Here is a 27967-nt window from a genome sequence, read left to right as displayed (position 1 = left end):
TGCACCTCTCAGCGGTGAGACTGAACACAGGATCCCTCATACCTGGCTATGAGTTCACAAATTTTCTGGATCTGTGGTTACCATGCCCAAGGCTCTTCAGTTCTTTCCTGAGCTTATTGCATTGAATTTCACTTCTGTAGTTACATCAGAGCCCATCTGCCCTCCTGCCTCGAGTTAACTAAACTCCAAACATACACACAATTTAAGAAACCCAAAATCCATTGTCAGTGGTTTACAATTTTGGCTGCAATTTGCCATGACTTGGCTCCCTCTTCTGGAAAAGGGGACAGTAGCAGAGTGAATAAAAATACTTCATAGTTTCATTTCCTGCCCAAATAAAGGGAGGAAAGCCTACAACTAAATGAAAGCGAAAGTGGTTACTACACCAGTCTCTACTTGCAGCAAAGCTTGTTGTATTTGTGTTCTCTGTGTGCAGCAAGTCTGTGTGACTGTGCCTGACCTTTTTTTTTTTTTTTTTTTTTCTGAGGAAGAAATAAAAGCAAATGATAAAGTATGACTTGATGATTTCTACTTTTTTAGCAACCTCCTCTGTGGAGCTGTCTTTTGTGTATTTCACCTTTTTGCCTATTTCAAAGTTTCAGCTCAATAATACTGTTACGCTTCCTGTAGCAAACTGTTCATCAGGGGCCTGCCAAAGGATTCATGCTGGGAGAAGGATATTTGAATTACCTAAACATTAGTCTGCTAAAGGCTTCATTCCACCGAGGATGGAGAGGTTTCTGGCTGCAGGAATAGCAGACAGGAGCTGACTGCCCTGCACCTGCGCGTTTTGGTGCATCCCAGCATCTCTGGTACCTTTCCCAGGGGCCATGCCCGACCTTGCTCAGGCTGTGCGGGAGCTCCTCCATCCTTTGCTCACCCGAAGTTTTGCCGTTCCAGCTTCCAGGCTGAACCCGGCCACAGCATCACCTGAACGGTGCCTCAGCAAGGCTCCTCCAGCCTGCTCGTTCATGATCTTTAAGTGAGTCACGAGTCCTTTTGTTGCGGACTGAGATAACCATCATTTCAATTATTTATTTCCACAAAGGAGTTTGATTATCTCTTTCAGATACAGCAAGGCAGCGCCTTTATCCAACAGACATAAATCAAGCAGTAATACCACTCATCCCTATTTATTTTATCTTCGGAAGCGAACGTTATACTCGCTTCTAATCCCTAAAAAGCAGAAGCAGAGACTTTTATGCTGGCAAACCCGCCAGAGCAGCGGGAGCAGGGATCAGGTACGGGAGCAGAAGGACAGACCCTGCTCCGTCCCCTTTCCGTGCCCTCGCTGTGCCCGCTGGGGGTGTCAGTAATGAACGGAGCTATTCCCTGCCTGGGTACGGGAGCAGAAGGACAGACCCTGCTCCGTCCCCTCTTTCCGTGCCCTCGCTGTGCCCGCTGGGGGTGTCAGCAGTGACCGGAGCGCAGGGAACGAGCGGAACCCCGCGGTTCGCCGGCTGGGGGTGTCAGCAATTCCCGGAGCACAGGGAACGAGCGGAACCCCGCGGTTCGCCGGTGCCGGCACCTGCCCCTCCGTATCCCCCCGGTTCCGCGGCTCCGGGGCTGGCAGAGCGGCCCCGGCACCGGGCCGGGCGGGACTTCCCGGCGCGGTGCGGCGGGCGGGGGCGGCGGGAGGCGCTGACACGTGGCCGCGGCCCGGCGGGGGCGGGAGCGGCGGCGGGGCCGCGATGTGAGCCGGGGAGGCGGAAGGCGCTGCCCGCATGGCCGCGGGGGGCGGCGGCAGGAATGTGCCCCCGGGCAGCGGCATGAGGCGCGATGGCGGCACCGAGCCCTACTGGTCCAGGTAAGGCTGGAGCCGCTCCCGGGAAAGGCGCTCTCCGGGACTCCCCGGTGCCCTCCCCGCATCCCCGGTCCCCGCGGCTCCCGGAAAAGATGCGGCTCCGGGATGGAGCGCTCGGTCGAGAGGCGATTTCGGAGGAGCTTGGTGCTCCCCTCCTGTCCCGGTGTCGCTGCTGCCCTCCGGGAGGGACACAGTCCCACCGCCCCGCTGTCTCACTCCTCCGGACTGCAGCAGGGACGGTAGAAGGAAGGGGGAAGATAGGGAATTACTGTGAAAAACAGGGGGGAAAAAAACAACTATTGAGCTTATTTCTGGCCTGTGTTCAGTGAATTAAATACAAAACCGCTCTGAGGCTCTTATCGAAATGTTCCAGTGGGGATGTTTGTACTGGCGATAGTCATTCATTGAGATAAAGTCTGGAATAGGAGCTGGGCAGCAGCTAGACAGCAAGAACTGCTCTTGATGCAAAGTCATTAAAATACTTTAAATACAGTTAAAGCCCCGGTGGGCACTCCTAACAGCAGGGGCACAGGCAAAGGCAGGGCGATCCAGTGTCCGGTGCTGCCCCTCTGTGCCACCCTGGCAAATTCATCCAGCAGCAAGACCTCAGTGTCAGCCCCTTCTCCCATCTGGTGAGACGATGATTCCAAAGTACCAGTGGGGCAGCTGGAATTCATGGTCAGAGGCTTTTCGGAGCTGGGAGCCCCTGTGCTTGAGAAATCCGGCTCGGTTTCAGCTGGCTGATGTGCGGCTGCCACCGTGGTGCCCAGCCCTGGGGCTCCCCCCTTCCCCTGGCCTTGGGGTCACACTGCGGGGACCCCGCCCTGGCAAGACAGCGGGACAGCCGCAGGACAGACAGACACCCGTGCCAAAGCACAGGGACACGGGGCCAGGGGAGGGATTGCCCCGGGATGAGCTGGTGTTTCTCACCCACGGCTCTCTGCAGGGGCAGTTCGGCTCTGAACTGCTGTCCCGAGGGGGAATCCTCCTGCACTCACAGACTGGGATGTCTCATCAAACCCACCCTCACTCTGACTAACGGGGTGGGTCTTAAAGAAGACCTTTGGCACAGAGCCGCTTAACATTTGAAGGTTCTTTCCCCCTAAAGCACCTAGGAAAATTCCTTCTCTGTTTCCCCCTTGCTAACTTTTCCCTAAGTCTTTGAGAATTGGGAGCGGTGGGACCGACCTCACACCAGATTTTCATGAGGAAAAACTTTAGTTTATAGCTTCTCCTCTAGGAAAAAAAAAAAAAAAAAACCAAAAAAAAATTGACCAGAACAAGCTCTCCTGTTTCTCAAATCTCTTCGGAAAAATGCAAAACATAGATAACACTTTCCAAAACAAAAGGGATGAAAACAACCTGTTGATCGACACAGACATTTTAAGTGATTCTGACCGTGCTAAGTGCTGCTAATAATTGAGAGAATCCTGTTAATGGGAAGGAGCAGCCGGATAACCCTAAGGCACCTCAGATCATTATCTGTATTGCTGTAGTTCACAGCAGCTCAGATCATGTCCCCATTGTTTAGTGTAGACACAGAGGTGGTCACAGCCCTTCTTTGGGGAGGTTTTATGGAGGTTTTATGGCCTGAAGTAAACTGTGCAGGTGGAGGTTGAGTAAGGAGGAGCAAAAAGGGGGAAGGAACGACCAGATCATTGGAGCAGTTTGTCAAGTTGTATAAAGTACTTCATTGGGTGAAGTGAATTTGGTGGACAATTTGTGAACAGTATATGCAAATAAATAATTTCCATATTTCCCAAGTAGCGAGTTACTGCCATGGGGGCAAGGTGTTATCAAGTGGGGGAAGTGACATGGGCTCTCCTTTCATGCTCCAACAAAAGACATGCCAGGCAGCCTTCCAAGATCTGTCAGTGCAAGGACAGATAAAAACTTATCTTGGCAGGTTTATTTTTCCATCTTTGTTCATGCTGCTTCTTCTTTTGTCCTCCCTTTTCCAATTGGCTTTTCCTTCCTCTTCCACTCTTCTTGCCTTGTGTTTGCTCCTGCTTGCCTTTCCCAAACTTTTCTGCAGGTTTCCAATGGCTCCATTATCACACATCTCTTCCAAGAGCAGCACTTGGGGATTTCTGTTTGGGGCTTGAAAAAGCCCCCACGCTTTTGTAGCACATCTGGACACTTAGAGAGCATTTCTTAATGATGATCCTAACATGCCAAAGCAGGACCCCTTGGGCAGTGGATGTGTTTAAGCATCTCTGGTTTGACTGACGGAAGACCAAAGCAGTGAAAAGAGAAATGAGTCGCTGCAGGCTGCACACAAAGCAGATCCAGCTCTGGATGTGGGGCTCACATTTTGGATGGTGCCTCCAGGAGAGAAATGCAGCATGAAAAACTCACTGTGCCCTGGGAAAGCGAATGACTCCTGAAGCCTCTCTGCATCTCCAGCCTCCGGCTACACCTGAAGACAAGGGGTGATTATAAAAGTTTCTTTAAGCTCCAGAGATAAAAGGAGTCCTACCCCCGGCCACAGGCTGATCTCCAGTCACCTGATCTTTGCCCAGAGACAACAGCCAGTTGTTTTTTCTGAGTTCTGTGCCCTCATCTTTTGTCAACATGATGTTGCAGCTTTAGTTGGTTATTTGGGGTATTTTCAGTGGTTGGGATTTTTGTTTTACAAGTTCCTCACCCTGCGTTTAATAGTGACCTTGCTGAGAGCTTTTTTCACATGGAAAACATAAGCAGGGCACACATTTAATTCCTGACTGATCCATGGATGCCCTCAGATCAGTGTGCAAAGCACGCCTCTGCTTTATTATTATGTCTTCTCACCACCTCCACCTGGACTCAACAACTACTTCCAGCTCATATGAGCTGCTGAAATTTAATTTCATCTTTGCTTTTGCCGAAAGCAAGAAATGAAGAGAGGGAATAAACCCAGAGCTCGTTTGCTGAACACCACTTTGTTGCCATCTGCAGCTCTGTGGAGGGAGCTTGAGCACAGGAGGCGGACAGGAAGCCAGCAGCTTTCCCAGGAAAAAAAGCCCTGTGTCCTCTGTGCTGCTCTTGTTAGCTGCTAGCTGGATTGGGAAAAAAAAAATCCAACAACTCTCCCCTAAACCCCAAAGCTAGTTTTGACAGTGACAAATCATTAGCTTGGAGCTGGTCTAGAACATGACAAAATCTGCTTGAGGAGAGGGGGGAATTACTCCAAGCCTCTCTCTTGACAAGCATGTTAGATTTTGATGGAGAAATTGTTGAGAAAAGCAAAGAATGAGAAGAGAAAGGACTGTCAAACAGGGTTAAAAACAACAACCTGGGCATTATCTCCTGGCACAGGGGTGTTGGCATGGCTGCTGTGTTGGTGCCACGTCAGTCAGTCCTGCTTGTGGTGGAGATAATTGTAAATTAAAGCTTTAGGGTGGGAAGCTGGAGAAGAGTGGTTTTGAAGGAGGATGATCCCATGTGCCTGGGAATGGGTGATGAGGGAAGTGTGGACGCACCATGGATGACAGGGGCCCCACAGGAAGCAGCTGCCAGTGCTGGGGACATTCCCCTGGGTGGGGGTGGCCTCAGCTTGGCCTGCTGGGTGTGCTGGGTGTGCTGGTTTGGAGCTGGTGCCATGGCTGGGAGCTCAGTACCCCGGTGTGGGCTCATCCCCATCCTGCCCTGGGCTCCTGCCAGGGCCTGGGGAGTGTCCCCTGCTGCTGGCTGGGGCAGTGGGAGGGCTGGGGGCACAGGGGGTGACTGCACTGACGTGTTCTCCCTGCATCCCTCAGGAAGTGTTCCTGATCTCTTTTTAGAGAGGGGAACTGAGGTAGAGATGCCCTCCCTGGGAGGTGGGTGTTGTGCTCTGCTGATGGTGCCCATCCTGTGCAGATCAGGAGCTGCAGTTCCCAGTTCTCCTTGCAGGGATGGAAAACACCCACAGATATTGCAGATGGCGTCTGGCCAAGAGCTGTAGCTGGGACAGGCTGTTCGTAGTCGTGCTGTCTAACACAGCTCTCTGAGCACCTGAAAATACCTGGGGGTCCTGACTCCTGCCTTGGAGGGACTAAACTGGGATGTAATTGACAGCCTGAGCCCCAGAGAGTCCATCTCAACAGTGACCTGAGTGTCTGCCAGAGCCCTGCAGACTGGGGGAAAGGAGGGTGCTGAGGCAAGAGAAATAAAAGTTGAATAAATATTTGCTCTGTGGCATCTACTGGAGAAATTCCTCCAGCAGGAAAACACACTGCAAATAAAGATACCCTGTGCTGCTGGCTCTGCTTGCACTGCCAGACAGCTCAGCTTGCTTTTGCCCCTTTGGGGATCTCAGGCATGCTTGAAAAATCCATCCTAACCACTGTGCCCTGACTGGGGGATCCATTTGGTTGGTGGGAGCTGGGTCTCTGGGAAATCAGGGGATGCTTGGAAGCAAAGCCATTTTCACCCAGTGTCCAAGGCTGCATTTGGAGGAGGAGAACCAAGGGACATCAGACAGGGCTGCCTCAAAAAGCCACCCAGGAAGAGTCATAAGGGCTTGGGTTAATTATAGTCTGAGTGGTGGTTGGAGGTTTGTGAAATAGGAAGTGTTTCTGGCTGCATGGCTGCTTTGCTCAGTGAAGAAGGACTCAGTGGTGTGCAGGAGGGGATGCACCTGCAGTGCCTGTCTCCTGTGGGGAGGAGGGGATTGCACATCAGGCTGGGCACTGAGAAGCCACTGCCATCACTCAAATCACATCAGTTCAGTGGCTCCAGAAAGCTCCAGAGATTCCCTGCCAATGGTGAGGAGGGCTGGCCCCTCTCACAGAAGTGCCAGGACTCTCTCACATACAGCCAGGACTGGCCCAGAGATCTTGGTGGGAGATGCTGGAGGGTGAATCAGGCTGGTGGCACCAGTGACAGCAGTGGCTGTGATTTCCTGTGCTCTGACTTAGGCTGGTTATCTCAGCACATTCTGTCTCCCTCCCTCACCAGGGGATGGGTTAGATTTAATCTGTTACCCCTGGTGAGGTTTCACTTCTCAGATGGCTGATGTCACCCACAAAAACTTCTGTTTGATTTGTCACTATTCCTTAGCTCTGAAAGGAGGGGTTTAATTCCTGTCTTTGTGCTAGTCCAGGTTCTTCCAGTGTAACCTCTGCTATTGTTGTTTTGCACTGAGCAGAACGTTGAGTCATCTGCAGCCTCTGTGATAACTATAATTAGGAGAAAATGCATTTACAAAGCTCTTTCCTGTGATGCAAGCACGTCATTGTCCTTGCAGGGAAATCATTCCTGCCATGCTTCCAGGTGGGTGTGAGCAGCTACTGATTACATTTGACACTCATAGTCTTTGCATGGATTTTCCTAGCTGGATGTGCTGCCTACAGAGGAACAGGTAGTCTGAAGCCATCATTATATTCCCCACTTGTTGTGGGCATAATCCCTACTAATTTAATTAAACAGAAAGGAAGAAAATATGGAATGGAGTAGTAGTCAAAGAGAACATTGAGACTGTGTCATACACCCAGAGATTTATTTAGTACTTTGGAATACAAATAAAAGTCAAGAGAAAAATGTATCCCTGGAGTTTTGTCAGAACATCAGCTGGAGAGGCTTCTTGAGAGAAATGGAGTAAAGAATCCTTGAGATGGTCAGGTCTTTTTCTCTCCCTCTTACACCTTGCAGAGTTATACAGGGTTTAGGATAAAGGAAGAACTGTTGATTTGGTAATAAAATGCTGCTGTGCTTATCAGGATAGCTGCAGGTTATTCTGAACACACCAGAATGACTGGAGAGACAGAGCTCAGCTCCACTCCAGTGAAAGCTCATAAAGGTCTCCCTTTGCTGCAAGGGAAAAGTGGAATTTACAAACTATCTTGGTGGCTAAATAATAGAAAATACCTCCACACATCACTGGCTGCCATGCTTTACTCCATCACCTCGATTGTTGCAGGTTCAGTAGCTCAAATTTATCAGTGCTGTGCTCCTGGAGATAACAGAGATTATGACTCTGGACTATCAGCAGCCCATTTGGGCAGGGCAGGAGCTGTGCCTGGAAATATCCCGTCCCTGAAAGGTTTTCCATGGTGGTTATCCCCACCTGCCCTCCGCCTTTGGTGTGGGATTTACACCCAAAAACTCCCGTTGCATTGTCCTGCTGGGGTTTCTCTGACCCAGCCGTGCAGTGTCCTGGAGCCTTTGGTTTCCCTGTGCTTTTCTGTGGCAGGCTGGGGTCAGTGGAGCCACTGTTCCTGGAACTGGCTGGGGCTGGTGATTAAAAACCAGCCCCTTTGGTTTTGCAGCAAATGGAGATATGGCTGAAGATAACTTCCTCTCAGGGTGAGCCCAGGAGGGGCTCTGAGAGCATTTCCCAGCTTGTTGGAATAACTGAGGCAGGTCAAGCCCTGGTTACTCATTCCTCCAGCAAAGAGACGTGAGGTTTGCCAGTTTCTGTGTTATTTTGTGCACTCATGTGTGTGCACAGTAACAACAGTTCCAGCCCTCTAAACACCACCTGAAACACTTCCAGTTCCTCCTGCCAGAGGTTAGCCCTGAGCTGCTTATCTGCCTTGTCAGGAAACAGCAATAAATCCATCTCCAGCAGGTTCACCTGTTCTGCTTTTCATTGTTCCTTCACCTCCCCCCTGTGAGGGCCCGTTTACACCTTTATAAATGGGGTTGTGCTGTGTGGATTAACCCAACATTTATCATCATTCCAGGACAGAGAAATCAGCTCTCTGTTTGATGTAGAAGGTGACCCGGGCTGTTTCCCACATGGAGGGTGGGTGTGTTTAACAGGGTGGAAAGCCCAGGGGTTACTGCCCTGGTACAGTGAATTCCCCTGGAGCACAGAGTCTGTTAGCTCAGTGCTTTGTGCTCTGGCCTCTGGGCAGAGAAATAATCAAACACAAATAGTACCAATAGTGGGTGTTCTTACTCAGCTTTTAACTCTGTAATTCACTGTCAAAGGGGGGCACCCAAAGTGGCATGGCTGATGGAAGGCAGAGGGATTTACCTGACATTTGCAGCAAAATGTGTGGCTCCAGAAGCCATCACTGATTTGCTTCTCACTTACTCCTGTAGGAGCCCTTTTCTTGATGCTGAGAATTCACACCCCAGAAATATATATTCTGTTAATATATTTTCACTCTTATTATCTAAAATTTCTTATCTGTCCAGGCTTAATTATTTTGCTTATCTCTCTGAGCTCTTCAGCCCCTCAAGTCTTGTCTCTCTAAAGAATTCCTGCATATCCCTCCTTTTTAGTAGGTAACACACAAACCACCTCCCCTGGAGAATGGATAGAAATGCCAAATAACTAATGTTTGCTGCCAACAGGTGTGTCTTGTGCAGGTGCTTCCAACCTCATGCCCTGACCTTTCCTTTGTTATCGTTAACTTTTAAAGAGCACTTCCTTAACTTTTAAAGAACAGTTTCTTGCTTGGGGATAAAAAAGCAAACAAACCTGTTTCTTTCCTGCCTTTCCCTCCATCTGCAGCCAGTGGTGTCCAAGCAGCCCATTCCACCCTGCAGCCTATGGACAGACATTTGCTGCTGGAGTCAAATAGTGTTTGGGATGAAGTTGGCATCATTCCTAAAAGCCAGCAGATGGGATGCACTCTGTGTCAGCACCGCTGTGCCCGGGGGACTTGTGCTGACCTTCATTTTATCCAGACAGACTCTGCTGGCAAAGCCAGGCTGACCCCTGTCACAGACATCTTTTATGAAAAATCCTTTCCTTAGGATTTTTCCTCCTGAGAAGCTGAGAGGCCTCAGGAACAAAATGTAAACAATGGTTATCTGCTGCTGTGGAATGCAACAGGTGCATCTGTGATTGGTCTCATGTGGTTGTTTATAATTAATGGCCAATCACAGCAGAGCTGGCTCGGACAGAGAGAGTCCAAGATAGCTGCCTTTGTTATCATTCTTTCAGATTCTATTCTTAGCTTAGCTAGCCTTCTGATGAAACCCTATTCTTCTATTCTTTTATTATAGTTTTAGTGTAATATATATCATAAAATTATAAACCAAGCCTTCTGAAATACAGAGTCATATCTTCGTCTCTTCCCTCATCCTAAAAACCCTGTAAACACCATCACAGACCCCTAAACTGTGGCTGTGCAGGGACCCACAGCAGGGGCCCAGCATCCCCCTGCCCTGTCCCACCTTCCTGTCCCTCCTGCAGGCCTGAATGCCGTGTGTGGACAGCGATGCTGCTGCTGGGGACGTGCCTGCTCTACTGTGCCCGCGTCACCGTGCCCATCTGCGCCGTGGCCCTCAGCTCCTACTTCGACTGGGACAAGAAGCAGTTTGGGGTCGTGCTCAGCAGCTTCTTCTGGGGATACTGCTTGACACAGATTGTTGGAGGACACATCAGTGACCAGTACTGGAAATTATTCTCATGTTTTCTTGGTTTGATGGTGCTTAGCTTGGTTTTGACCCCTCAGTTCCAGTTCCAGACCCCAGTAATGGGGTGGAGGATCCAGTGTGTCCATGGGGAGAAGCTCTGGCTGAGAAGGGATGTGGGTACTTTAGAGTGGCCAGACAGAAGCTGTGGATGTCTCATCCTTGCAAGTTCTAGGATTCTGTAAATACAGCTTGTTTGATCTGATCTGTACAGGTGATCTTTGTTTTCAGTTCAGCATTTCCAGTCTCTCTGCCCTACATTCTTTTCTCGAGCAAGTCCCCATGCACTGTTTCCATCATGTTTAGAAAAACTGTCTCCATTGTGTCATATGAATTAAAAAGCAAACAATGTCCCCAGATGGCTGTAAGGGAGGATCTGAATCATTACCTGCTTGAGTCCCTTTCCCCAGTCAATCTATTCTTAGTGAGAGAGCTTTTCTATGAAATCTTTTGTGAGGAGCACATGCCTGGAAGGGATGCATTATCTGTGAAGTGCACTGTGCTATTTAATTGAGGTCCTTAAGAGTTTGCAAGAAAACACCCGGAGAAACCTGAATGGCAGAAGGCAGAGCTGAGGATTGCAAAAAAAGAGCAGATGGAAAACAGTATCACTGGTTAAGAGAAGCAGAATGGTGGCAGCAGTTGGGCTTTCCCTTCATCACCATCAGAGCTGTGAGATCTCTGGGATCAGTTGGATGGGCAGGGCTGGCAGGAGGTGGGAAGGGAAAAAGTCAGAGCTACTCCCCAAGAGCCAAGAGAAGAACAGGTTTGACCAAAAGGTTGCTCTCAAAAACAGGTTAAACAGGGAAGGGCACTTGAGTCTGGGCAGGAGGACTTTGCCCTTTTGCCCTGCTGTCTTTGATAATGTGTTTTCTGTCTTCCAGAATAGGAGGTGAGAAAGTTCTCCTCCTTTCAGCGTCAGCCTGGGGGTTCCTCACAGTGCTCACCCCGCTGCTCACCCACATCACCTCAGCCCATCTGGTTTTTATGACCTCCTCCAGGTTCCTCATGGGGCTGCTGCAAGGTGAGACCCCTGTCCTGAGCCTGTCCATGTGTCTGTCTGTGCAGTGGCCTCCTTGCACAGAGGCTCATGAGATGCAAGTCCTGTGGTTTGCAGTGCATAAGCCCTTCCCATGGGTCTCTGAGCAATTCTCTGGCCCAAAACATCCTCCACATCCAGAACTTCATGGGAAAAACCAGTGACATTTCTAGAGAAAGTCACTGACAAGTCATTTCCCTGTAGAAATCTCTCTGCCAGACAGGGGCTGCTGGCTCTGGAAATCATCTCTGGTCGCGTTTGGTTTTCCACATTTTAAAACTCCTTCAAAACACTCAGAGAAAATTGGCCCTTGCCAAAACTTTTGGATAACTTGGAGTGATTTTCCTTCCCTCTTGCTAAGCTGCAGCACTGGGAAGTGCATTGGCACTGATGGATTTACAGTAGCAGTGGTGATGATGGAAGGGGATTACGGAGAAGGCACAAAAAACTTTGATGGCGATGGATCCACTCAGTTTATTTTATATCCATGTTTTGAATTTGACACAAATTTTGCTGCTTTGTCTCACTGTTTTGCTCACTCTGAAGCTTTTAAATTTGATGTTTCCTTGCCTGACTGCTCCCTGCCTTGCTGCTGTTTCTCTCAGGGGTGTATTTCCCCTCCCTGGCCAGCCTGCTGTCCCAGAGGGTCCGGGAGAGCGAGCGAGCCTTCACCTACAGCACAGTGGGGACTGGATCCCAGTTTGGGTGAGTTCAGGGGCCTCTGAGCAGCACTGACAGCTCTGGACATCCCACCTGATGAAATGCCATTAAACAGTTGGAGGCAAAACTCAGAGCCCAAAGTACATGTGGATGCACAGGTCCTCAAGGGCTCCTGCTGCAGCTGAGGAAGCCTCAGGCAGTTGCTGTCCTGCCTGCTAAGGATTTATGTATTGTTTTCTCTTTCTTTTCAAACCAGACTTTGAAGACTGTTTGCAGCATTTAATTGCTGTGGGAAACAGCCCAATTCAGTAGGAAGAGCCTGACATTGGTCACCTGTCCTCTCTGATAGATGGGAAGAATAGAACTTCTCCATCTCTGCTGATCTCCATCAGAATTTCCTTTCTAAATAGAAAGGCCACTTAAAAGCCAAATAGAAATATCAGTGTGTTGAATCACTTAGTTTTCCAATGTTCTCATTTCTTTTGCTGCTTTAAACATTTTCTGGGATACTGCACACCACCAATCTCCTTTTCTTTCCCCAGTGACCATTTTTCAGCGAGGGGCAGGTGAGGGTGAGGTTCCTTTGGGATTTCTCCTGCCAGTGAGGATCTGGCCTGAGATGCCACCCATGGAACAGGACAGGTTGCAAAGGTGGGACTGGTGGCAGCACCCACATGTGCAGCGACTGAGAAATTCTCCCCTGTGAGGGTGCTGAGAAGGGTTCCCAGAGAAGCTGTGGCTGCCCATGGATCCCTGGAAGTGTCCAAGGCCAACTTGGATGGGGTCTGAAACAACCTCGGATAGTGAAAGGTGTTCCTGCCCATGGCAGGGGGTGGAACAAGATGAGCTTTAAGGTCCCTTCCAACCCAATAATTTTAGGGTTCTGTGGCTCAGTGACAGCAGTGTTGACCCAAGGGACAGTGTCCCATCAATGTGCTCAGTCTGAGCTCTCAGCCAGGCCAGTAAATCTGAGTGCTGTCCCTTGCAGAACGCTGCTGATTGGTGCTGCAGGATCTCTCCTCCTGGACTGGTACGGCTGGGAAAGCGTTTTCTACTTCTCCGGTTTGCTCACTCTGCTCTGGGTTTATTGCACCTGCAAATACCTCCTGAGTGAGAAAGGTGAGTCCAGCTGCATCCCTGGGGCTGGCAGTGCTCCCAGGGATCTGGGAACTAAGTGATTCCCCTCCATTATTTCTGCAAATCCTGTGTGTTTCCCAGATCATGGCTGGTTTTACACAAGGCCTTTTGCTCAGATGTGTTCTGTAACACACACTGTGTCTCACTCAAGTTCCCCAACCCAAAAACCAGGATTTGAGCTCTTGCAATGCTGATTTCCTATTTCAAGTCCCACGCTGGATTATATCCTTGCTGAGAGGCTGATCTGGCTCCTCAGTACTCTTTAAGCACCAGTGAAAACACAAAACAGAGAGTGATCTTCAAAGTGGATTAAGCTAAAGCAGGACAAGATACTTACTCCAAACTAAGAGCATCTACACACAGAGCTTTTAAAAACCAGTTAATCCACAATATCTCTTCCCAAATAACTGCCTAGGAGTAATTCCACATATGGACAAACCATTACACCTGGCTACAGCATTATTAGGGTGAGTGTGGTATGTAGGAGCCCACCTCACTGGGAGATGAGTGTGTGCCTGGTGCTGCACAGAATCCAAACCCAGTCCCTACCATGGGAGTTTTGTTTAATTATAAAAGAGATAAAACACATGGGTGAAGGTGGCTGGGTGGGGAGGGGTGTGGAAAAAATTTAGTGTAACAAGGTGTTTTCCATGAGCATTCAACGCTGGTATAACCAAAAAACCAAGGGCTAGAAGGAGATTACAAGTGGTTGTAGAGCAGTGTCCCAGGGCTGCACAGGGAATTACTGACCACAGCTGTCCTTGGGGTGTTTTCTTCCCTGCAGAACTCACCATCCCCATGAACTATTTAACAAGAGGCCTCTCAGTGCCCAAGCAGACCAAAGTTCCCTGGAAGCAGCTGTTCAGGAAGGCACCAATCTGGTAGGCAGCTGCATGCATTGGCCAGGCTGGCAGCATCCTCTCTTTTCTCCTCTCTGGGCTTATTTCTTCTGCCTCCATGGTTTTTGTATATTTGAGAAGCAGAACCAGTTTTCTAATTCCTTCAGTATAAACAAAGAACTGCAAAGGTAAGCTTGGCAAAGGTGGTTTATGTTCTGCCCACAGGGCTGTCAGGCTAGAATGTTGCTGGCAAATCTTTCTCCTTCCCAGGCTGTTCCCCCTGGATGGGTCCTGTGCTCCTCCAGAGGGATATTTTCCACGGGTCTTGTTAGAAATGCTGATTGTAATGGGCTCCTAACAAGGGCTGCTCAGGGGCCCTGGGTGGCACTGGCTGTGTTCTCATTGCTGCCAAACATCTTTTTAATGGCCATTTTCCCTCTGGGATGCTGCACTGGGTACTGAAGCCCATCCAGGAATGTTCCCAGGGGCTGTTTTAAGGCAGGGAGGAGGAGGAAGATGATGGGGCTGCAGGGCAGCAAACCCATTCCTGCCTTGAATAACCCTAGAAAACCCTAAACACCACCTCTTGGAGCAGGAGGGCTCCTGCAGGGCTGGAAGGGAAATGCAGTGGCATAATTAGTGCTTCAATTAACCTCACCTGGCCCCAGGGCTGTGCGTGGGGCAGCAAGGAACCAGCTGCAAGGAGAAAGCTGAAAGCAGTGACAATCTGAAGCTGAAAATCAGCTGTGACAAAAATCTCAGGAAGCCGAAAGGAGTAGCTCTCATGACAAAAATCTCCGGGGTTCCTGTGAGGAGCTGACACCTGGAGCGCCCTCCCTTTCCCAGGCAGCATGACCTGTCCCTGCTGACTGTTCCCTCTCAGCTGTGTCTTTGCAGGGCTGTCATCATCGCCCAGCTCTCCACGGCCAGCACCTTCTTCACCCTGCTCTCCTGGCTGCCCACCTTCTTCAAGGAAACCTTTCCCGACTCCAAGGTGGGTTGGATCCAAAGCAGGGGCATTGCTCCTCAAAGGAGGTGCCTGCCAAAGGGGGTGGAGGTGAGGAAGAGGATGGCAGAGGGATTTGGTGAGAGCAGGAGGAGGTTTCCCTATGGCGTTTGGAGCTGTGGCACCCTGCTCATACTTCTGGAGATCTCTCCAGGTTGTAGAGGCTAGTTTCTAACTGCTTGTTTAGGGATGCTGTAGGGTGCAGGGAAGAGCAGGTTTTATTGGGTTTTAAACTGCTTTTCTTCTGAGGAAAAGATAATTTTTCAACTAGCACAAAGCTCATGACATGCTGTTGAAAATAACCACTGTTCACTCCTAGTTTTTTTACAGAGTTTTTAACTGGACTAACATTGTACAGCTCAGGCCTGCCTGTGAAAATGATAATAGATATTATTAATTAAAATGACCATTAATAATAATAATGTCCACTTCAAAAATGCTACAAAAGCTCCCCTCTCCTCAGCACAAACCATACTCCCATTTTTCAGAAATCCAGGCAGTACTGATCTGGGCTGAGTGCTGGCATTTTCATCTTGTTCTCAGAAACTCAGTGTCCTCCACAATGGCTCTGTTAGCTTTTTACAATTTCCAGAGCTGCTTACAAATGCCTTTTCGTATTACATATGTAAAGCTCTTTATGGCATACTTGATATTTATATTAAAATCATGTGTTAAACCAGCAAACATATTGTTGTGACAAGATCTGTGCACCTCGAGTAATGTGCTTGTGCAGCAGTAATTTACCATCTGTTAGGCATTATATCATGGTGCCCTTATGTAAGATGCTCTATAGAGTGCTCCTGCAGCTGATAATCGTTTTGTGCTGTTTTAAATGGGCTGAGGCTGCTTGATTGTAAAGGATGGGTGATAATCCCTAGTGTGGGTAACCTGTGTCACCTGCTGGCCAAAATCCCTTGCTGCAGGTGCCAAAATCGCTTGCTGCAGGTGAGCTGGGCAGCTGTTTGTGGCCACCTGAGTGAAGGTGCTGCAGGGTTTGGCTCAGGGTGATGGGCTGTGGGATGAGACAAGGCTGGGATTGATGTGCTGAGCTGCTGTTAACAGACAGCACCACCCCACAGAGCCCATGGGCTAACATTGTCAAAAATGACCCAGACCCAGATTTCAAAGACATGGAAAGATGCAGATGGACCCTGGTGTGATTTCCAGGAGCATCTTTAGCAGGGTTATTCAAACCCAAGATCATTCAGCCCTCCCACACATCCCAAAGCCAGACAGGAAGGAGAGATGCCCCTGCAGGGTGATGGGCTCTGAGCAAAGGGGGAGATGCTGGGGGTGCTGGGTGCATGCATGGATGAGTGGGTTCAACCAGCTGAGATGAAATCCAGCCCAGCCCACGCTGATTTCAGCACCAAAGTGCCCCTGAGCAGCTGTAATCCAGCTGACCACTAATGGTCTGTGATTACAGCTGCAGCTCACTTAATTGAAAATGGGCCGAAGGATGTTGGTGCTCATAATGTTTCCTAATCCTGCCATTAGAAAATCCAGCTCTGCTCCCTCAGCCTCACACAGTAATGCTGCTAATGAGCTGGAAGCTGCTGGAAATTTTGCCAGCAGTTCTGCTGGGGACCCACAGGAAAGCCACACTGAGCTTCCCAGGGCTCTGTGGCTGCCCACCACATCGTCCTGCTGAGCAGTGAACTTTGCCATGCTTAATCCCTCTTTCCCAGAGTTTTCTGCCTCTCCCCTGGATGCAGCATTGCTGGGGAAGAAGGAAAAATAACAAATCTACAAATGCTACAGGCTGTGATGCACCTGCTCCCTCACAGAGCTTGGATTGGGGCACAGGGCAGCTGAGAGCTGGCTCTGCCAAGGGGGTGCAGGTGCTGCAACAAGCCCTGAGTGCTTCATTATTTCTCTTTTCTACAGGTACCACAGACTGTCAAAATATTTGCAAACAAACTCAGCTCTGACAACAAATCTCTCTTGGTTTTCACTTCTTTTCAGGGCTGGGTGTTTAATGTAGTCCCCTGGCTGGTTGCAATTCCGACGAGCTTGTTCAGTGGATTTCTGTCTGATCATTTAATTAGTCAAGGTGAGAGCTCTCTATGGCTTTTCCTCAGCTTTTTTGGGATGTGGGAGGAGCACCTGGATGGGAGGAGGAGGGCTTGTTGATAGGGAGGAGACCCAGCAAATAAACAATGTGAGGTTCTGATACAAAAGGAGAATAAATTGTCCAGTGTCCAAATCCCATTGATGTGTTTGGGGCTCTCTTTCACCTCATCCACCTGGAGATGAAATTTGGGCACCTGAAATCTACTGATGTTGTAGTTTCCTTGCTGGGCAGCAAAGTGAGCTGTGCTTAATTCCAAGTGTCTCTTTCTTCTCCAGGGTACAGAACCATCACCATTCGTAAGTTCATGCAGGTAAGAGAGCTGGAGCTGTGGCAGAGGAACCTGAGTTACCACTTAAACTCTGATTGTGTGGCAGGCTAGACCTTGCATGGAGCTGGGTTGGAGGCTATAGATAGAAACAGGATTTTCTGCCTTTGCACATTACCTGCTGTTCAGGATGTGTGAAAATAAATCCAGAGGAGAACCCTGGCTGAGGAACAGAGCCTGGATTAATGGCAGCTTTGAGCACAGAGGGTGCTCTGGAGGGGTTTTCTTGCGCAACCTGTCCCTGGTCATTCCAAATTACCCCATAATTTGGGGTAATTGGTACTGAGGAAGTAGCTGTACAAGGTACAATTGGTACAGGTACTGAGGAAGTAGCTGTACAAGGGTGAGCAGAAATAGAAATGCTGGGTGAGAACAGAGTGTATCCCCTGATCTGCAGCATCACATCCCTCTGGACACACCTCTGGCACAGAAGGACATTGAGGGGGGAAAAAAGAAGCACAGGATGCAGCACACAAACTCATGGCATTGGATAAGGGAACAGTTTGTTCGTGGCAGGAGTTGCTTTCTTCTTGCAGAAAACGTGCTGTGGTGTTTAATTTTCCCTTTTTTCCAGGTCATTGGCTCTGGTGTCTCAAGCATTTTTGCTTTGTGCCTGGGCCAGACCTCCAGTTTCTGCAAAGCAATAGTATTTGCCTCAGCCGCTGTTGGACTGCAGACCTTCAACCACAGGTGAGGAGAGCCCTGGGGACAGAGACCCTCAGCTCCCCTACACATTTGGCATTTTGGGGTCCTGGAGGAGACCTGGCTGTGAGAATAAGAACTGGCACCTGCCTGAGCATTGTGGTTGGGACCCTGTGAGGCTGGTGGAGTTTGAAAATAATCCAGCAAACCTCTAGCATGGAAGGGCTTGGACCAGCCAGTAGGAGGGAGATGGATCAAGAGGGGAATTGAACACTGAACACTTTGAGTTGAATTGTTTTCCTCCTCATAATCACCTGCTTTACTCTCAGCTTCTCCTGCCAGTGCCATTTCTCATCCAGGAGCTTTCCTTGTGTTTGAAAAATCAAATGTGTAAGTGATGGAAAAGCAGTCATGTTCCATTCAAACAGCCATTGATCTCCCCCTCTGTCTCTCACCAGTGGCATTTCAGTAAACGTGCAGGACCTGGCCCCCTCGTGTGCTGGCTTGCTCTTTGGTAAGGGTTCTGTGGGGTTTCTTGCTTTTTGGTAAGGGTTCTGTGGGGTTTCTTGCTCTTTGGTAAGGGTTCTGTGGGGTTTCTTGTCTTTGGTAAGGGTTCTGTGGGGTTTCTTGCTCTTTGGTAAGGGTTCTGTGGGGTTTCTTGCTCTTTGGTAAGGGTTCTGTGGGGTTTCTTGCCCTTTGGTAAGGGTTCTGTGGGGTTTCTTGCTCTTTGGTAAGGGTTCTGTGGGGTTTCTTGCCCTTTGGTAAGGGTTCTGTGGGGTTTCTGTGCTGAAGAGGTGGGGACATGGCCAGCAGCCTCAGGGTTTGAGCAGGGGCAGCTCTGGGCAGTGTCTGGGCTAGGGGAAGATGTCCCTGCCCCTGCAGGAGGATGGAATGAGCTGAGCTTTAGGGTCCATCCCTGCTCAAACCACTCAGTGATTCCACAGTCACAAAGGCATTCTGCCCAACATGCAGACCAGGGGTTGGTGGCACTGATGAAACCTCTCATGTCTGTGGGTTTTCACAATTTCTTTTCACACCTTTTCTTTCCAGGGGTTGCAAACACAGGAGGAGCCCTCCTAGGTAAAGTCCATTCCTGCATCTCCTCCTTTCCTCTCCCTGCAGAGAGCAGATCCAGCCCAGAGCCTTTGCATTTTCTCTTCTCTCTAGGTGTCATCTGTGTGTACCTGGCTGGGTACCTGATTGAGACCACTGGCTCCTGGATCTCTGTTTTCAACCTGGTGGCAGCTGTGAACAGCATTGGGCTCTGCACATTCCTCCTGTTTGGAGAGGCCCAGAGGGTGGACACAGACTCTGTGTATGTGGATCTTTAGGGATGAGCCCAAGAAGCAGCTGAAGGACAGGAGAGTGTCACATCTATGGATCATTCTTGCACAAGTGCCAAAGAACATTTTACTTTTTTTTTTAGGTGTTTTAACGGGAAAAAATATGCTGAAACCAAGTACATAATGGGTCTGGATGAAACCCATGGGAGAAGAGAAATTTAGAGTTCATTTTTTGCTCAGGGCTGTAGCTGGTGGCTTGCAGAGCCATCCAGCTCAACATCTCCAGTGAGGGTATGGTCTGTGGGACCAGTTTGTCCCAGTTTGTGTCTCGTGGACAAATATCCTTGTGGCCAAAGCAGCTGACCTGGCCTGTCCCCCAAGGCTGCTGTGGTTCCGTGCCCTCCTGAGGGGAGCTGCTTCTCCATGTGGGAGTGGAGCTGCCAAGCTCTGCTGTGCTGGGACCACCTGGGACAGCTCTGGGGCTGCTGTGCCACCAGGTGTCCTGTGGGCTGTGACAGGAACACCCCAACAGTACCTCTGCCCTTAACCCCTTGTGTGCCTTCGTTCTGCAGCAGGTACAGCCAGTTCCCAGGGCTGTGAGGTGAATTCCAGGCTTTCCTCCAGGGACTGTGTGCCCAGGGCCATGGGGCTGTGTCAGCCCTGCTGTCACTGAGCTGGGACACGGTGCCAAGCCTGGCTTTGCCCAATGTGTCCCTTCTCTCCTGGTGGCCTCAGCCCAGCCCTGAGCCCAGGTGGGGCAGCTCCACCATGAGAGCAGAGCTGAGCTGTGCCCTGGGCTCAGGCTCAGCTGGACTACCCAGCAGTGCAGCTGAGGGATCCCTCTGCAGCTGCTTTGGGAGATGCTGTGAATGTGTGGGAAGAACTGGTCGCACCCTGTGCTGTGGATCCACAACTCCCAAATGCTTTCTGCATGATCAGATGTGTCCTCCACGTGCTCTCGAAGCACTGAGGGAGACTTTCCAAAGAGCTTGGCACAGGCAGGTTTTGTTTCTATGTTAAGCATAAATCAAATTTCTGCGTTGGGCATCCACAGGGATGTGGATCCCCGTGTCAGAGGGAAACACTTGGCTGTAGACACCTCTGAGCTTGAATGTCTTAAAGTTATTTATAAATATTTTAAAATTTAAGCACCAAATCCTATATTTTATGTACTTGAGGCCTGATTCTGCATGCTTGTTTTGAGTGGTACTCCCACCAAATCCAGCACTGTTTCTCAAAGGGGAGGATCTACCAGCCTCCAGTGTTTGGTTCTGTAGGATCAATTTTAAAGGTGAATTTCACATTAAAGCAATTAATTGCCTCTCCAATCCCCTGACTGCAGCCTGAAAGGATCTTTTGGGTTTCTGTAGTGCTTACCAGAAAACTCAGGCTAGGAGCAGGTTTCCCAAGGACCTTGCAGTGCAGGAAAGCTATAGATTCAGGTGGAAAAAAATGCTATTATCCTCTTCCTCACCAATTTTTTTTGGGCCAAATTTCTTCTTGGAAGACGTTTTGGAGCTGTGTAAAGTTTCTGAATGGCCTGGTTTGTAGTGAAAATACTTTTAATTGCAGAGACACTAATGGGCATCACTGATCTGAGCTGAGCCACTTACTGGGCAGAGTTAGAGATAAGGATGGGACTCCCTGATGTCTTCTCAAGAGAAAAAAAGAATCTATGTGGCCTGATGGGAGAGAGAGATAAGAAAGCATTTTATTTTTTCCTCCTGTGCTCTTTTTTTCCTCTAAAAGGCTGTTTGCTGCCTTAGGTACCACTCTGTATTGGAGTGCTGCAGGGCCAGGAAGGCTGCTGGGAATCTGAAATCCGTGGGTAAATTGGGAAGAACACCCAATAACAAACACAAACAAACACAGCCAGGCTTGCCAAAGAGGCCCGAGGCTGTGCAGCCTGTCCATCTCTGTCAGCCTGTCCTTTGTCCAGCCTGAGCAGATTGCTTGCATGGCCTTTTCTTTAGTGACAGAAAAAAGATCCCCGTGGGTTTTGTGGGGTTTTAGAGCATCTTCCCATCCAGTGCTGCAGGCCAGGAGCACCAGGAGTCAATTCTGGTTCTCTTTGCTGGTTGCAGCATTTCTTGTGGAGGAGTTGGTGAGTTTAAATCACTCACATTTGAATCTTGGCCACCCCTTGGATCTGCCAGCTGGGAAATTTGGAACTGATCTCCAGAAGAAAGTGTTTGGCTGTGCCTTCTCTGTGGATCCAGCTACCATTCCAGTGAGCTGTCCAAGTTATCTGTCTCTGGAAGTGGCTAATAAGTTAAATATTTGACCTGCATTTGAGGCTTATGTTTCATTCTCATCATACCTCTTTGGTGAAGCATTGAAACTGTTTTATCTGTACTGTTATTTGTTTAAGCCAAAGCTTGTGGTCTGCAAGTTTTTGCTATGGAAGGACCTAAAAAGAATAAAGGCAGTGAATCATTTGCAAACTGTGGTTTTGCTTTGAGTGCAGAGGTGTTAAATTTGTGTGATGAGTGAGGGCCAGAGGAGTATATTTGATATGATAAACTCCTGGGGGAGGCTGGGCAGGGAGAGTAGCTGGGCTGGCAGATTTTCACAGCATCCTCATGTGTACATCCAGCTACATCTTCTCACTAATTTGGGAAAAATGAGTGAAAAGCTGCCTTCAGCAAAGGTGTGGACAGTAAAGCATCAGCAATATCACTTGTTAAGATGGGGCACACCCCACACACAGATCACCTTCCACGTGCTGATCCTGCTCAAAAAAAAAGCCAAAAAACCTCAACGTTTCCACCTTTCTGTATATCCTCACAGAGATGTTCGAGCAGATGCCAACAGAGGGAGCTGTGAGATCTGGGATGTGGCAGCTCCTGGCCGGGAGAGTGCAGAGCCCACCCCTGGCACAGCTGGCACAGCTGGCACGGGCAGCGGGGCTGGTTTGGCACAGCTGGCACAGCTGGCACAGCCCACCCGCAGCCCTGGCTGGTGGCTCTGTGGCTGGAGCTGCCTTTGGGAACCTCAGGATTTTGCTGTCCCAGTGTTCACTTTCACCCCTCACAGTTACTGTAGGGAGGAGAAGTTTTGGACACATTTTAAAAGGAGAAATAGCCATTAAATGAGTTTTAACACCTCATCTGTAGGGTCATGTAATGGAGAGAATATCTCTAAGCACTATGGACTGCTCTAAACTTTCTCATCAATGTTCAGGAAAAAAGCCAACATGAAACTTGTTGGCATCAAAATGATGCTGACAATAATTTAGCAGAGTGCAAGTTACCTTCAACTTTCCCTGTCTTTTTGCTCCCCTTACAGAGGTAGCAACAACCTCTGACATGCACATTTGAGCTTTTTTGACCTTTTTCAGGTGATTTAAATCTTTTCAGCTCCAAGAAGCCACAGATCCACCTTAAATCCTTCCCTGTTCTTCTCCAACTGTGCAGAGCCTGAGAGAAAAGAAGGGTTTGGTATTTTTGTCTTTTATTTTATATATATATAAATATATATAATTTTATATATAATATATTTAATATATTATATATAATATTTATATATAATGTATTATATAAAATATTTTATTTTATTTAAAATATTTTAATTTTATTTATTATATATTTAAAATTTTTTATATATACTATATTTAAATATATATTTTCTCTCTTTTTTCCCTTTCCTTTTTTTAGTCTCTTTTTTATTGCCACATTCCTTAAATTGTCAGTGTCCCAGGTTGGATCTCAGCTTTCCAGTCTGCCCTGAGCAAGCAGGGACAGGCACAGTGCAAAACAGCCTTAAATGCTGGTCAGTGGCAGGTACCTTGCATTGCTGCTGGATTTGTATTTTATATATTTTATATATATATGCATAAAATACACATATATAAAATATTATATATTTTATATATATGTATTTTATATCTATTATATTGGTTTGTATTTAAATTATTTGGGATATATTCCATAGCTGGCTGGAGATCATTAGAAGGATGCTGTTTAATTGCAGTTTGCATAACACTAAATCAATAAACACATTCAAGCAGATGGAAAGGCAAACACAGGAGGAAAGTAGCACTGTTTGGAGGAGAAAAGGGATAGCAAAGAGAACTCCTTGTTGGTAGTTTTGCCTGGAAAACACAGGCAGATGCTCTCACAGCAGAGACCTGATCTAACATCCACCTGGCAGCTCCCCAGGGCCAGGACGTGCCCCAAAGACAGCAGCTCTCAAAGGGCACCCAGTTCCTGTAACAAGCAAAATATCACCATTTATTACAGCCGTGACCTACTGCACAGCAAGTAATGAGGAATTTTCCATTTCAAACTTTAATGCAATAATTAAGACATCCATTAAGGTCTTTACAGTTTGGCTGCTTGTAATTAAAAATGGGGTGATGAGGGGGGCAGTGGCAGGGAGTTGCAGTCCAGAGCATCAAGCTCCACCTGCAGCTCCTCTCTGTTTCCCTTTCTTCTCTGTTTGGTTTCTCTCTTCAAAACATTTTTTCTGGTTTGGTTTGTAACTGTCCCCAGAGCACGAAAAACACGTGAAGAACATTCTTAAGTTCCCACAAGTATAACTTGGGTTTAAAAAAGAGCTTTTACTTTCTATCAATATCTCCAAAATACTGATCCTCCTGTGGGGGAGTTTGTGGGGGTGTCTCTGAGCAGTGCCAGGGCTTTTATGCTCCAATTTGTTTCCAGACTGGTGTAACTCCTGCTTAAACAGTTCCTGGCGCAGGATTAAGGGTGGGGCAGGTTTTAATCCAATAATGGAATGAGATGAAACCCCTCATATAAACCCACATCTTCCAAAGTGTCTGTGCTCCTGGGAGGCCAAAGTCCCATTATCCAGTAATTGGATTTGGCCTTCTAAAGCAGGACTGAAACACTGGAAAAATTTGTCCCCAAATCACCAGATTTTTGCAAAGGATTTAGAAAAAATAATGATTTGACTGAGGAAGTAGCTTTGGCTGATCCCTTGAATCCCTTCCTGAATTACTTTCCCCTGCTCTTTACAACTCCCAATATATGGGTGACTCTCTTGCATCTCCAAACACAATTCTGGGCATGATCTCATGCAACTTTGACATTCACTATTCTCTAAAAAATTGTTTTTCATTGCAGCTCCAAAGGAGAAAAAGGTTGCAATCCCACTTCCATGGAAGACAATGGAAATGTACACGTGTAGCAATTACCAGGAGCATTTCACACAAAGAATTAGCAACCTATTCATGCATGTCCTGCATTCTCATTAAAGGCAAACTGTTTGTGGGTGACAGGGGATTTTCCTGTGCAACCATCTAGGCTCACTGCAGCTGTTAAATTCCTTTCATGTCAGGTTTTGTTGCCCCTCTCCTACCAAGTTTCAGACAAACCCACTCATTTACAGCCTCTCCGGTGTGTGAGCTACAGGTGGGGTGGATGTTCCATGAGTCTCATCCTCAGCCCTTCAGAGCTGCTGTGGACCCTGGCTGGGCACATGAGCCTTTCTGTATTTTGCTTTAATTTTGCCCCAAACGTGCCCACAAATCTGGTGTCACAAATTTCCTGGTTTCAGTCACCTTTGTGTGGTTTTGCTGGCTGCTGAGCCAACCTACTCCTCAGAGCCTGCACATCTTCTCTGCCTCCTCCAGCATCCTCCACGCCCCTGCCCCATTCCACAAAACCACCTGGCAGGTTTTGGGGAGCAGACAAGGCCCCCACATGTCCCCAGGCTCATGGGAGGGAGGATGTGTCCTCTTACTGTGCATCCCAGAGCCTGATCAGTCCCTGGTTATTTAGCAAAATAACCCCCCTGAACAAGAAGTATTATCAGCAGGAGCATAATCAGATATCAGAGAGGAGGTCTTTAGATGAGTAATTTATTGAGATCTCTTATTTCATTTTATTTCAGCCCATCTGGGACACAATTGTTCTTTGGAAAGGGCTGGAGGCTGCAATTCCCACTGCAGGAGCCACCTGGAGCAGCGAGAGCTCAGTGCAGACTCCCGTCCTTGCAATCTCATTTTGCAGAAGCCTCTAAGTAGGACAGGCCCTGCAACAAAGGAGAAATGTCTGCACAGCCCTGGGCTGTCCTTCCAGGAGAGCCAGGGCTGCTGGACACAGGGTTTGGATCCAGGAGCACAACAAACCCTTTCAGTGGTGCCTGCTCTTCGGGGCTTTGTGCCTGGAGTCAGCTGGGAGTGCAACATTCCAATTTTGCTTTAGCACCCATCCTTTTCTGGCAGGTTTAATGCTAAAAACTAGAGCATGAGTAAGAAATTATGTTGTGGTGTGTTGCAATATCCTGTTTTACCTTCTCCCTTCCCCCTCGCCCCTCGCTGAGTGTGCCCTGTCAATCAGGCTAACATACCAGCAAGGCGTCGTGTGATAGGTGACCCTAGTACCTGGAGACCCTGCCCCTTCACCTGGTTGGTGACTCACCTGTCCCCTCCCCTTCCCCTGTCCTGAGCTTAAAATGTGAATGAGACCATGCGGCCCTATTCTGTTATCAGCAGTAGCCCAGTGCAGACGTATCTGTGCTCATGGAATAAACATCTGGCTACCTTCTAGCAGAATCCGCTCCCTTCTTCTCTTCACCATCGCCAGAAGCTGTCCCCTGAGGTAAACGGAGTCCTGTCTTGTGCCCCGCTGCACTCTGCCGCCAGCCAAGGTATCGCTGGGGTGAACACCGCAGTGCTGCCTCTGGCCCAGCAGCGAAGGTCAGAACTGGCCTGGGCACCATCTAACTGGTTATATTGGGATACATATTCCAATAAAATTACATATTTTGGCATTTCCCAGGGCTCTGGTGTCTGCAGGTGAATCTTTACTTGCCTGTAAGAATGTGTCGCTGCTCTCACCAAAGATGTGGCTTTCTCTCTTTTCCTTAAGTGCAGTGCCAGTTTTTTATCCTCTTCTGCTCATCCTCTCCCTCCTCCTCCTCCTTGGAGATTTCTGGATTAAAGAATAAAGCAATGAATTGATTTCCTGAACGTGCATTAGAGAGGATTATTCCAGGAGATTCATCCGTGTTTGGTGGATTAATATTTCCAGGGAAGCAGCTCCGATCTCAGCCAATACTTCTCTCAACATAGCCCAAAATATTTTTTTTCTCCTTTTTCAGGCAGGAAGGAGCATTGGGAATGGCAGGAGACAGAGAGCAGGTGTTCTCAGCACTGGAATTTGAGCTTTGGTATTTTTTGGAAACAAGATTTCTCATGTAAATATATGAAAGTTGATTTTTGTGAATTCTGCTTTTCTTTACTCTGCTAATAATATAGAATAAAACCAGACACATGCCAGGAAGGCACAGAGGTCACTCCAGCACCAGGCAAAAAGGGAGAAACCTCTGTGTAGCATCCCTTAAAACCAGCAGCACCCTCAGAGAGGGGCACATCATCCAAACAGAATGGGGCTCTGTCCAATTAATTAATTTGGCCTCTGTGCTCTGCACAAACACAGCAGATCAAGGGCCTATTACACTATAAGAGCAATCTGTGAAGTCTTACAGCAAGGCATATCTCTGAATTATGCTGCAGAGGTAACAACTAAAGCCAAAGCTCCCTCCCTCCTCCTCTTGCACATGGAGGAGACACTGTTTATAACTGAGCAGAAGGGGCAAAACCTCTTCCCAAGAGAGGTGGAGGAAGACAGCCCCACACCCTAATTGAGACCTCTGAGACCAGCCTGGAGATGCCAAGCATCTGGACAGACAATGGTGGCTCCTCAGAGGTGCCTGGACACATCAGCTGGGCTGCCCTTGCAGCTCCAGCAGGGATTGGTCTGGTGGTGGTCAAACAAAAAGAAGAATGGAATAAAAAAAGAAGATGTTATGAGTAAGTAAAGGAGAGTAAAGGGAAACAGGGAAGGAAAACCAAGGCAGCACTGGGTGTCACAGCCACACTCTTCTGAGTCTGAAATCCTTGGATTCAAGAGCTGGTTTGATTTATACCTCCAATCTCAGCCTGGGAGGGCCAGAGCAAGAAACCATGAAGTTTCCATGTCAAAGACAATCATCTACATGTCTGTGAGCCTGGGAAAAGGAGCAGGGCCAGTGCCTGGCTAAGGATGGGGAAAGCTGCCAGTGGCTGAAGGGCTGGGATGGGAGGAAGGATGGAGCCCCACCTGCCTGGGATGGACACCAGCACTCAGAGCAGGAGATAAGAATGGGAGACTTTGACTCCTGAAGAAGCAAAGATCTGGCCAGGAGGCTGGGAAAATCCCAGTGGTGAGCACACCTCACCCCTCCTTACCTCCCTGCTCTGGTCTGGCTCCCAGGGATGATGTTTGTCTACCCAGGGCCTCCAGGCACATTTGGACAGGTGACACCAGCTCTGGTAGATAACCCAGAGAGAGCAAAGCAATAATTTGAAACAAGCAAGAAACAGAACAAATGGATTTGCATTTTTTCCCAGAGCCACCAGGAATCTGGAGGAATAATTTTTCCAGCTGATGCTCAGCACTCAGCAGTGAGGACATTGCCTGGTGTGCCACTGCTCTTTTTGGGACAGTGAGATGCAGAAACATGACCTGACACAAAGAATAAGTGCAAACCACATGATTTATTTATTAGTTCCCTCACATGATGAGTGTTAGCTCATGCCTCAGCAGTGCATTGCCAACAGGCAATGCAAGGAGCGTTGTCTTGCTCAGCTTCAGACAGAAACTTCAAGTTGAGACACAGATTGAAACATCTTTTTGTGGTTTCTTGTGTTTTCTTTCCTTTTTTTCCTGCAGGAATCACAGTAATCTCCCTTCCCTATCCCCACGGTAGAAGTATCCCACATAAATCATCATCATTTTTTGCTTTCTGCAACAAAAGCAGAATATGAGGCTTGCCTGTACCTCTGAGTACCTAAACAGGGACAGCTGGGCAATATCTC

The 27967-nt window shown here is 48.4% G+C and overlaps 1 protein-coding gene across 1 annotated transcript; it reads left to right on the top strand.

The window, feature by feature from the left end:
• The first annotated feature begins 1542 nt into the window (after positions 1-1542).
• SLC17A9 (solute carrier family 17 member 9) lies at positions 1543-21584 on the top strand. Its single transcript, XM_074553579.1, has 13 exons — positions 1543-1807; positions 9915-10112; positions 11020-11159; positions 11780-11879; positions 12823-12953; positions 13756-13852; positions 14708-14804; positions 16782-16869; positions 17166-17200; positions 17790-17905; positions 18316-18371; positions 18908-18937; positions 19025-21584. Exons 1-13 carry the CDS (start codon positions 1725-1727, stop codon positions 19186-19188), a joined length of 1335 nt encoding a protein of 444 aa, XP_074409680.1. The 5' UTR covers positions 1543-1724; the 3' UTR covers positions 19189-21584.
• The last annotated feature ends 6383 nt before the right edge of the window (positions 21585-27967 follow it).

Source organism: Zonotrichia albicollis, chromosome 17, assembly GCF_047830755.1.
Source record: "Zonotrichia albicollis isolate bZonAlb1 chromosome 17, bZonAlb1.hap1, whole genome shotgun sequence".
Lineage (NCBI taxonomy): Eukaryota > Metazoa > Chordata > Aves > Passeriformes > Passerellidae > Zonotrichia > Zonotrichia albicollis.
This window is presented reverse-complemented; position numbering and strand designations above follow the sequence as displayed.